At 50.9% G+C, this 10,579-nt stretch overlaps 4 protein-coding genes across 4 annotated transcripts; 1 reads left to right on the plus strand and 3 right to left on the minus strand.

Annotated features, from left to right (window-relative positions):
- Nucleotides 1–118: 118 nt before the first annotated feature.
- Nucleotides 119–2,811, plus strand: AUEXF2481DRAFT_71794 (uncharacterized protein; the record flags this gene model as incomplete). The annotated part of the gene is made up of 4 exons (XM_013483231.1): nt 119–142; nt 202–221; nt 277–314; nt 371–2,811. 4 exons carry the CDS (start codon nt 119–121, stop codon nt 2,809–2,811), a joined length of 2,523 nt encoding a protein of 840 aa, XP_013338685.1.
- A 1,748-nt stretch (nt 2,812–4,559) lies between these two features.
- On the minus strand, nt 4,560–5,450 carry AUEXF2481DRAFT_57199 (uncharacterized protein; the record flags this gene model as incomplete). The annotated part of the gene is made up of 1 exon (XM_013483232.1): nt 4,560–5,450. A coding segment is annotated over one exon (891 nt), but the record flags the coding sequence as incomplete, so codon positions are not given.
- A 2,249-nt stretch (nt 5,451–7,699) lies between these two features.
- On the minus strand, nt 7,700–9,667 carry AUEXF2481DRAFT_606561 (uncharacterized protein). Its single transcript, XM_013483233.1, has 2 exons — nt 9,515–9,667; nt 7,700–9,457 (listed from the first exon to the last, which is right to left on the minus strand). Exon 2 carries the CDS (start codon nt 9,322–9,324, stop codon nt 7,825–7,827), a length of 1,500 nt encoding a protein of 499 aa, XP_013338687.1. The 5' UTR covers nt 9,325–9,457; nt 9,515–9,667; the 3' UTR covers nt 7,700–7,824.
- AUEXF2481DRAFT_9651 (uncharacterized protein) lies at nt 9,536–10,013 on the minus strand (the record flags this gene model as incomplete). Its single annotated transcript, XM_013483234.1, has 2 exons — nt 9,536–9,828; nt 9,890–10,013. The coding sequence occupies 2 exons, from the start codon at nt 10,011–10,013 to the stop codon at nt 9,536–9,538; spliced, it is 417 nt and encodes a 138-aa protein (XP_013338688.1).
- Nucleotides 10,014–10,579: the final 566 nt, after the last annotated feature.

The following is a 10,579-nucleotide window of genomic DNA, read 5'->3' on the forward strand; positions in this document are numbered from 1 at the left end:
CTTCTCTCACAGGCAGGCTCTCTTTCAATTTACACATTTACAAGTGCTTGACGCACTATTGAGAGCGGGGACCGACACATAAAACTTTTTAAGAAGATACCCATACAATACCGCCAACATGGTCAGATTCACCGTTGAGGAGGTAAGCTATACATCACACAAGACTTTGCGCATCGAACGGAAGACTAATGCAACAATCAGATCCGCGGCTTGATGGATAGGTTCGCACAATCGCTATGACAAGCAGGTCCGAGTAGAGTACTGACAAGCGCGCAGCCCCATCAACATCCGTAACATGTCCGTTATTGCCCACGGTAAGCTCCACAGACAATGAACGCCTACACTGAACATCAACTGACAACTGTCGCAGTCGATCACGGAAAGTCGACTCTTACCGACTCCCTTGTTCAGCGTGCCGGTATTATCTCATCGGCCAAGGCTGGTGAGGCCCGTTTCACCGACACTCGTCCCGACGAGCAGGAGCGTGGTGTCACCATCAAGTCCACCGCCATCTCCCTTTTCGCCCAGCTTTTGGACGAGGAGGACCTCAAGGACATTCCCGTCAAGACCGAGAAGAACGAGTTCTTGATCAACTTGATCGACTCGCCTGGTCACGTTGATTTCTCATCTGAAGTTACCGCTGCTCTCCGTGTCACCGATGGTGCTCTCGTTGTCGTCGACACCATCGAGGGTGTCTGTGTCCAGACCGAGACCGTCCTTCGTCAGGCTCTTGGTGAGCGTATCAAGCCCGTTGTCATCATCAACAAGGTCGATCGTGCTCTCCTCGAGCTCCAGCTCTCCAAGGAGGATCTTTACCAGAACTTCTCTCGTGTCATCGAGTCCGTCAACGTCGTCATCTCGACCTACTTCGACAAAGTCCTCGGTGATGTCCAGGTTTACCCCGAGAAGGGTACCGTTGCCTTCGGTTCCGGTCTCCACGGTTGGGCCTTCACCATCCGTCAGTTCGCCGGTCGTTACGCCAAGAAGTTCGGTGTCGACAAGAACAAGATGATGGACCGTCTGTGGGGCGACAACTTCTTCAACGCAAAGACCAAGAAGTGGACCAAGGTTGCTGGTGACGACTCCGAGCGTGCCTTCAACCAGTTCGTCCTTGACCCCATCTTCCGCATCTTCTCTTCCGTCATGAACGCCAAGAACGAGGAGGTCTTCAAGCTTTGCGAGAAGCTCGACATCAAGCTCACCGCTGACGAGAAGGAGCTCCAGCAGAAGCAGCTCCTCAAGACCGTCATGCGCAAGTTCCTTCCTGCCGCTGACGCTCTTCTTGAGATGATGGTTCTCCACCTTCCTTCGCCCGCCACTGCCCAGAAGTACCGTATGGAGACTCTCTACGAGGGTCCCCCTGATGATGAGGCCGCTATCGCCATCCGCGACTGTGACCCCAAGGGTGTTCTCATGCTTTACGTCTCCAAGATGGTCCCCACCTCCGACAAGGGTCGTTTCTACGCCTTCGGTCGTGTCTTCGCCGGTACCGTCCGTTCCGGTCTCAAGGTCCGCATCCAGGGCCCCAACTACACCCCTGGCAAGAAGGACGACCTGTTCGTCAAGTCCGTCCAGCGCACCATTCTCATGATGGGTCGTTACACCGAGCCCATTGAGGATGTTCCCGCCGGTAACATTCTTGGTCTCGTCGGTATTGATCAGTTCTTGCTCAAGTCTGGTACTCTCACCACCTCTGAGACTGCCCACAACATGAAGGTCATGAAGTTCTCTGTCTCCCCCGTTGTCCAGCGCTCCGTCGAGGTCAAGAACGCCAACGATCTGCCCAAGCTTGTCGAGGGTCTTAAGCGTCTGTCCAAGTCTGACCCTTGTGTCCTGACCTTCATCACCCCCTCCGGTGAGCACGTTGTTGCTGGTGCCGGTGAGCTCCATCTCGAGATTTGCTTGAAGGATCTCGAGGAGGACCACGCTGGTGTTCCTCTCCGTATCTCGGACCCTGTCGTCCAGTACCGTGAGACCGTTGCCGGTGACTCAACCATGACTGCCCTGTCTAAGTCCCCCAACAAGCACAACCGTATCTACATGACCGCCCAGCCCCTTTCCGAGGAGGTTTCGCTCGCCATTGAGGCCGGCAAGATCGCTCCCCGTGACGATCTTAAGGCTCGTGCCCGTATCCTCGCCGATGACTTCGGTTGGGACGTCACTGATGCCCGTAAGATTTGGTGCTTCGGTCCCGACACCAACGGTGCCAACTTGTTGGTTGACCAGACCAAGGCTGTCCAGTACCTCAACGAAATCAAGGATTCCGTTGTTTCCGGTTTCCAGTGGGCTACCAAGGAAGGTCCCGTTGCCGAGGAGCCCATGCGCTCCGTCCGCTTCAACATCCAGGATGTCACCCTCCACGCCGATGCCATCCACAGAGGTGGTGGTCAGGTCATCCCTACCGCTCGTCGTGTCCTCTACGCCTCGGTCCTCCTCTCAGACCCCGCTCTTCTCGAGCCCGTCTTCTTGGTCGAGATCCAGGTCCCCGAGCAGGCCATGGGTGGTATCTACTCTGTCCTTACCCGTCGTCGTGGTCACGTCTTCGAGGAGGCCCAGCGTCCCGGAACTCCCCTGTTCAACATCAAGGCTTACCTTCCCGTCAAGGAGTCCTTCGGTTTCAACGCAGATCTCCGCGCCGCCACCTCCGGTCAGGCCTTCCCCCAGTTGGTCTTCGACCATTGGCAGGTCCTCCCCGGTGGTTCTCCCCTGGACAAGACCACCCTCCCCGGTCAAGTCACCGAGGACATGCGCAAGCGCAAGGGTCTCAAGCCCGAGGTTCCCGGATACGAGAACTACTACGACAAGCTCTAAGGGAATTCCATCAACGAGTGATGGGAAACCTTTCCGATACCCGCATGAGCATCTCAGGAGTATGTTCGAGCATACCCTCTCACGATTTTGGACGCGGCTGGGTAGACTTGATCTAGGATGAAGTTATGTGGGAAGGAAGCAGGACAACAACGCTCCAATCCTCTCGACCATGCTAATCGCATGGAGGGAGGTCGGACGTACGACTATAAAACACTTAAGCATTCGCTTTCCTTATTGTTGTCTGCGAGCTATAGCTCTTCGTTTGCGCATTTGATACTTTTACTTAGTCTTTTGTGCGGTGGAAGCTTAGAAATGAAAATGTCTCTTTTTACGTTCAACTAATTATCTTTTTTATCAGTCCCGACTGTCCTAGTGATCACTTTGGTCAATGTCAATGTGTTCTGAGATGGCTGATTGTTACCAACAAATCGGACAGTCTCTTCTTGAGCACGTGATGCTGAGACAGGGTGAAGACCTCGACAACAGTTTTAACATCTCCAAAATTTCTTCTGACGACCACGGCGGCATCACTTTCTCTAATGACTGATGAACCATGCAGATCTGATCCAGCATACATCAGTACTGATTATACAAAGTTGTGCACTATCACAGTCTCGTGGAAATGAAGATATCTTTGTTTTACACTTTTCACATCCACCAACATCCCAAATCTTCCTCAGCTGTCCAAAATGTATAATCATTTTCTCCAGTAATCACTTTTAAAAACATGTTTTTTTCGGTTTCTTGCCACCGATTTTATATCTCATCGTAAGTGACTCTCATAACAAGGCTCAAGGATATGTAGACTACTTTCTACACTCGAGCCGAAGATGATCGAATGTAAAGTGATGGTGTAGTATAGTCATGTGTGTTTTTAAGCATTGTTTTGGGTAGCACCCTGGCTGTTGTTTGCTTTTTGCAATTTTTCGACGAAGTTTGTCTGATGTGTGTTTGATAGATTGAGTGACTTGATGAGTATTTCTTGATGATTGGTGTGAGAGTTTATGACTTTTCACTTGCGCGGTCGGTCGTCTGGCTTATTCATCGTCACGTATGTGTCCGTCCAAGAAACAGCGGAGTGTCATGATGGCTAGGAGCTGATTCAAGAGGACGTAGGGAAGGCGCAATCTAAGCCGAGCGAGCAAGATGTAACTAAGCTCGAGTAGGAAAATCAGGTCAATATCTGATAGACGTGCAAGCAAGAACGAGGGAGGGGAATTTTGTTCCAACAAGTAAGAGCTGATCATATCAGGCAAGGAATGGTATCTCTGGTACAGTATATACAAAAGGATGAGTAAAGAAACAAATATAGAACAAAGGAAAAGTCAGAAATGAAGGCCATCAAAGTGCACACGTCAAGATCATCGCGCATGTGGTGGTTTTCCGTCATCGAAACTCGAAACTCTCGACCCGCCATCCTCGCTGGATGTGTCGATAGCTGCAGATGTCACTTGAACCTCCGTGCCCACTTTATCCGCTCCCACGCCTAAATGATGTCCAGTGATTATAGGGTCCAAGCTACCCGTAGGCGAATGTGCCAATCTTTCTGTAAAACTCTTCTTGTATGCGTGTTTGTTTTGTGAACGTCCGCGCGACTCTTCGTCGATGGTGTCGAGTGCGTACACTTGTCCGGCGCTGACGGTGACGGTGCGGGTTTGGAGGATGGAGCCACCATTGGGATCGTTGGTGGAGGGATCGGAGCGGCTGCTCTTTGCGTTGTTGAAGCGGACGCGGCGGTTCGAGTCGCCGCCGTTAATCAGGGCCTTGCGTGTCAGAGTATAGAGGAGGGTGTCTACCCAGCCACAGCTAGCGAGAAGAGCGCCGGCTACGCATTGATAGGAGTCGGGTAGACTCTTTTCGTGGTGTGCCATGCTCCACATGCGGCCGGCTGACAGAGGAAGCGTGAGGACGATGTAAGCCAAAGGGTAGAGAACCATCATCTTGGCTGCTCGGTCGACTTTGGCATAGCTGGATGACTGCACTCTGACCGATGGTACCACAGCCGCTACAGCTGCTCGCAGTCGAATGAGGACAAAGAGGTAGACGATGATCGTTCCGAATTGAACAATGAAAATCCAGAGGTAGTGCAAAGCGAGTCGATCCGTTTGGTACTGCTGTCCAGCCCAACACCAGGCGCCCGCACGAACAAAGTATTTGTCCTTGTATTGGATTGGACCGATGATGCTCAGGATCATGGCAAAAGCCCAAACAGAAAGTACTGACGCAATGAACCCGACGTGGCCGATACGACGACCCTTGACTGCAGTATAGAATGTATGAAAGGCAATAGCCATGACGAAGAAGCCAGACGTCAAGTCGCCAATGTTGAGAAGGAAGCCTTGTGCGAAGCAGGCCGATGAGGGTGCAAAGATGCCATCTTTTCTGATCCAGTGGAACGAGAAGAGAAAGGACACAGCTTGTATGAAGTCGGCGATCAACAAATTCATACAAAGTACGACGTATTGGTTATAGCCGACATATGTTTTGTAGTGTCGCCTCCATGTTGAGAATCGATAGACGATGAAGCCCAGGAGGCCGAGTGTTGTGATGACAGATAGTAATCCAAGTAGACCTGGTGCCATAAGTCCCTTCTTGAGTACCGAACCGAGAGGCGACAGGCTGTATGGCGAGGGGTAGTGCCCTGTCGAGGGGTCGATGGATATTTCTTTGACCATGACTGGTAGCGTTGTATTTGAGGACATTCAGCACTTCAAGGAAGGTATTGGTGCGATGAAAAGAAGGATGTATCGGCACTCAGTAAGCAGTAGGACCACCCAGAATCGAGATCGAATGTGCCAGGGTACGCGGCTGGTCTGTCAGCGCCGTCTGATAGTTACAAGAGAGCGTTGCCGGAATGATCACCCAGGTACATTATTGAACGGTCGGCGAGGAAAAGGAGCACGTAGGCATGATGGGTCCCATCTCTCCTACTTAATCTGCCGTTCCAGTAGGTCGGCCTGATCTGTAGGACGAAGGATTTAGTCACCGTACTGATTTTGCACCTACCCGGAACAGCAACCTTGAACTGATTGACCATGATCTGCGACCCCGCCTACTCAGCGGTGTGCTCGAGCCAACAGTGCGAGTAAGGCTTAAGGTTGGTACCTTGCCGAAGCAACGACCACCTTTACGACCTGCATGCTCGTTCGGTCGTCAGCAAATTTCATCAACCGCAAACAAATGCCGCCGAAGGTTCAGCTTTGACGTCTATGCTTGTCTGTAGACAGTCCAATTATGGGGAGCCCATAAACAATAAGCTTCTACAGCTTGGCTGGTGACATGTATTAGGCCAAATGCCAATTTATAGTGTTGTAATATCTGAGCGTGGATTCACATAAATGAAACGACCTGGGGAAGAGAGGGGTAAGAATGACGAGCCAATATCCGACAATTGCTTGTTGTAGACTCCATGTCTTGGGCCCAGAATGATGAAGTCCCATCACGGCCCCGTACTGACTGTGACCGACAACAATTGAAAGACGGCAGGCTCCAATGGCCATCGTGCGGTTCATTGCCGCGTGTGTCGGAAGCTGTGGTCACCTCGCGTGATATTGGACAAGGGACAGTTGACGGACACGGATCTGCAGGTCATGAGTAGCGATCACAATCATCAAACATGGTGTCAAGAAGCGTGTTTCGAGAGACTGCGGCACGGCAAGCCCGCGTTCCTGATGGCGGTGTCTTCTCATTTGACAGACAGTTGACTCGGCCGAGACAATTGGGACACGTACAGAAGCTGAAAACAGAGTAGGCAAGAAAAAGTCTTCTGCTTGTCGAGAAGGTCCAGAGAAAGCGGCGAGGCGGGATGGAGTTGGAGGCGCCTGCAGGTCACGTACGAACACCAATCAAGACACGCGCTTCTGGCCTTGTTCATTTCCCGTTCATGGCAGAAGGCAAATGTCCCGAAGCCGCCAAACGACTCACGAGCCATTGTGCATTTCTCCAGGCGCGTGCCTTGCCATTTGCCCTGATGTGAGTCGTGTCCATTGCTTGCCAAAATCCTCCGGCAATACTGGGGGTGTGTGGTGACAGAGTGGCTTGGTTGGGGGCCTGGTCACAGCTCAAATGTGCCTCTTTCCGAGGCTTCAAGAACTTCGCGCGTCGCGTCAGCACTGTTGATTCACGATGCTTTTTGCAACAACAATAGCGGACAAGGACGGACTCATGGGTCATTTGACTAGCGACGAAGACAGTGTTCTCGGATTGAGACTTCGACCATGTGCTAACAGTCACTGCCACGGAAGCAGGGTTCCTTCTGTCGTTCCTCGAGTCGTGACAGTCACTATATGGCTCGTGCGGTGATGGGCATGCTCTTCATCGTCCCTTCGAAGATCTTGCCCTTGTGCAGCAGCAGCATGAGCCTCAAACCTGTTGACCTTTTTGTGGATATCCCACATATGAATCTCAACAATGACCATTGAGATTGCGGAGGCCTTGCGACTAGAAATTGTCTACGACCCTTAGATGCTTCTCCAAACTTGTTCAGGTGTAAACACCGAATCGTACTACACCATCTTGCCATCGACATGCGCTCAAGATTGGTTCATCCAAAGCAACATGCGTCAATTGACCATCAAGCTAAAGCACATCTGCAGTCTTGCTTGATCCAGCGAGTCAGTTTCGGTGGTACAGAGTCATGCAGAAGGCAGAAGGCAAACCCCAAGCCGGAACATACTTTCGTCCCTGATCTACGCAGAGGCTGGTCCAATACTCGACCTGCGGATCAGGGTAAGACACTTTCGCTCGCCTTGCAAATCTTATAATTTGCCGCCCTATCCATAAGACTAAAATATGAAGGATGACCACTGACTACACTCGCTCGAATCGATCTTGTAGTGAGTCGACACTACTGTTGCACATGAGTAAACTCAGATGGCCCTTCTAGTCTCTACTGACAATCTCCTATGGCTGCCACTCGCACCTCACAAATCGCGCTGTTGTGTGCTGGAATGGGTGATCCCAATACTTAATCACTGGATCTCTGATAGTGACTATTCCATGCAACCACACCGTCTACTCAATCAGCGGTGTAGCAGAAGTCGTATCCTCTGATAATCCCGACCATCGACTGACAAAGACTCGTCCTTCTTTGACCACAGCAAGCAAATGCTTATCAGGCTTATCAAACAACGTCATGTCTTCCAAGGGATTCTCATTCAAGATCAGCATATCAGCCAAGAATCCAGGCGCCAGTTGCCCGAGCAACTTTTCGTGTCGCAGCATTCTAGCAGGATTGATTGTAGCGCTCTGGAGTACTTGTAGCGGAGTCAAGACCTGGCTTCGCAATGCAAATTCCTTTGTTTGTGCTGCGGTCAAGGGGCCTAGCAGGTCGGTGCCGTAGCAGACGGTGACTCCAGCGTCGGTGGCAAGCTGAAGAGACTGTAGACCTTTCTTCAAAACAGTCTCGTTCTTTGCCGCTGACTCTGGTGGTAGGAAACCAGTCCAATCCGGAGAAGCCATCTCAGAATATGTGATCAATGTTGGCGTCAGAAAGATATCATGAGTTGCCATCAACTTGGCAGTTTCCTTGTCGATAAAGTTGCCATGCTCGATGCCTCTGACGCCATTTCTGATAGCGTGTTGAATGGCCTTGGGCGTGTATGCATGCGTAGTCACCCATTTATCTGCTTGACCTGCCACAGTAGTAATAGCCTTGATCTCTTCGGAAGTGAACTGCACATTCTCCAGCGCATCAGTCGGACTCGCAACACCACCACCTCCCATAATCTTGATGAAATCACTTCCGGTTCTCAAGTTCTCGCGGACTCCTTTGATACACTCGTCCACACCATCGCAGATAAGACCAATACTATTCGTCACTCCACCACAACAAGTCGGATGATCATGAGGACCACGAGAATCGCCATGTCCACCCGTCTGAGACAATGCCTTTCCAGCAATAAAGAGCCGAGGACCAGGGAACACGCCATCGGCGATTGCTTCTTTGAGAGCCAGTGTTGCGCCCCCGCAGTCGCGTACTGTAGTGAAGCCTCTACTCAACATCTGTTGGCACACATACGGTTGACGAAAAGCGGAGACTGCGAATTCACTCCCGAATACTTTTGCGAGGTCTGCGGTACCCGGTACAGCTGTGATGTGGACGTGAGAATCAATTAAACCTGGGACGAGATATTTGCTCGTTGCGTCGATTTTGATGGCGGTGGACTCGGAAGCGGTCGTTGCGGATGTAGCTTTGATCCATTTGATTTTGCCGTCGCTCATACAAAGTGAGCTTTTTCTTCGGATAGAACCGTCGATGGTATTGACGATGTTCGCGTTCTCGAAGATGTATGTCTTGGGTGGTGCAAGATCCCAGGGCTTGATCTTACGCTCCCGAGATGTTGGCGTAGAGGATATCCTGGTGGTTGTACGATCAATAAGGGTCCAAGACTCGTCGTCAAAAGAGCCGTCCATAATAACGTGCTGCGGTATGATATAGCAACGTACAGGGTAAGCTTTAGAGGAGTAGATGTCACAGTAGAGGTACGGATAGGTGTAATGAGGTCCCAGCATTCGTTCCGTATCGTATTCTTGGCCTATCTACCTGCCAATCGTGGTCAGAGGTGCCCGCCCGTAAGGCTCTACCCCGCAGTTCGTCGCCCGAGGCCGAGTATATAGCTCGCCTATCGTTGTAGTGTGGTATTTACTATGCAACATATCAGTATTCATCCTTCTAGTAAAGTACACATAGTATATAGCTTACCTCGTTGTGGAGGAACTTTAGTTACCAGAAGAGCGTATGAGTAGGAGGTAGAGGGCGTGGGTTACGTGCTCTGGTGGCCGCAGCAGCAGCAGCTTTGGCCCTACGACGGCCTGATCTACACTTCTTGCAAGTGCAGATACCAGCCATAACTCTCGCAAGACAACAGAAGTGGGGACCAAATTCTCTGGCCGAGACGTAGTGGCCCTCCTTGTGGCCATAGATGTGCGTGTCGTGGGCTCTAGTGGTCTGGTCGTTGCGGGTATGGTTGAAGACAGCATAGCCCTGAGGCATATCGCTGAAGGTGTACTGGCGGTCTATGTATAGAATGGTCAGTGTCCGTCATAGCTACCGTTCGGCTCCTGGTATAGATGTTACGGAAAAAGCGCTCCAGACTTGCTAGGAAGTCGACAGGAGGGTCAACAAGAACATTGGCTTGATCTCTAGGCCATCTAGCGCTAGAGCCGTCGCTAGGATAGCTGCGAAGGTTGCGGTATGCCATCTTATGGCGTAGTTGTTGTCGGTGTAGTTGGGAAAGAAATGGAGGAAAAGTGGAAGCAACGCACGTGACTGCGAATAAATGACTCGCCCGCGAAATCTCACTTTTTCGCCTTTTTTCTTTCTTCCGAATTTGTCCTTATTTTATCTTTCACCTCACGACCGAGCACCAAGTGACGGCTGAGTGAAGTATCAGTGAGCCGAGATAACCTGTGAATTACAGTTCTCTGCAGGTGTAGCTCATGTTCCAGATATTATGCTGCATTTCTACACCCATGTTTTGGGTAGACCACAGCTCTATAAATCAATGCTTCTGCCTATGATTCTCTCCATCTCGTCTATCTCCTTGACAACGACTCAAATCCTGGAAAGTGTATGGCATTTACATAGCTCTGTTTCTACCCACACCACACGTTTGGAGAACATAATTATACTTCTCTCCTTCACAATGCCTTGCTCTCTACAAAGCACCCTGCATTTCTACAGCCCCTGTTTTCACGTGTATCATCCTCCTTGGAGAACAGCATTATTCTTACATTTACTGAGACCTGTTTCCCTAGTCCCCCCCCC

The sequence above is a fragment of the Aureobasidium subglaciale genome, assembly GCF_000721755.1.
Source record: "Aureobasidium subglaciale EXF-2481 unplaced genomic scaffold scaffold_50, whole genome shotgun sequence".
Lineage (NCBI taxonomy): Eukaryota > Fungi > Ascomycota > Dothideomycetes > Dothideales > Saccotheciaceae > Aureobasidium > Aureobasidium subglaciale.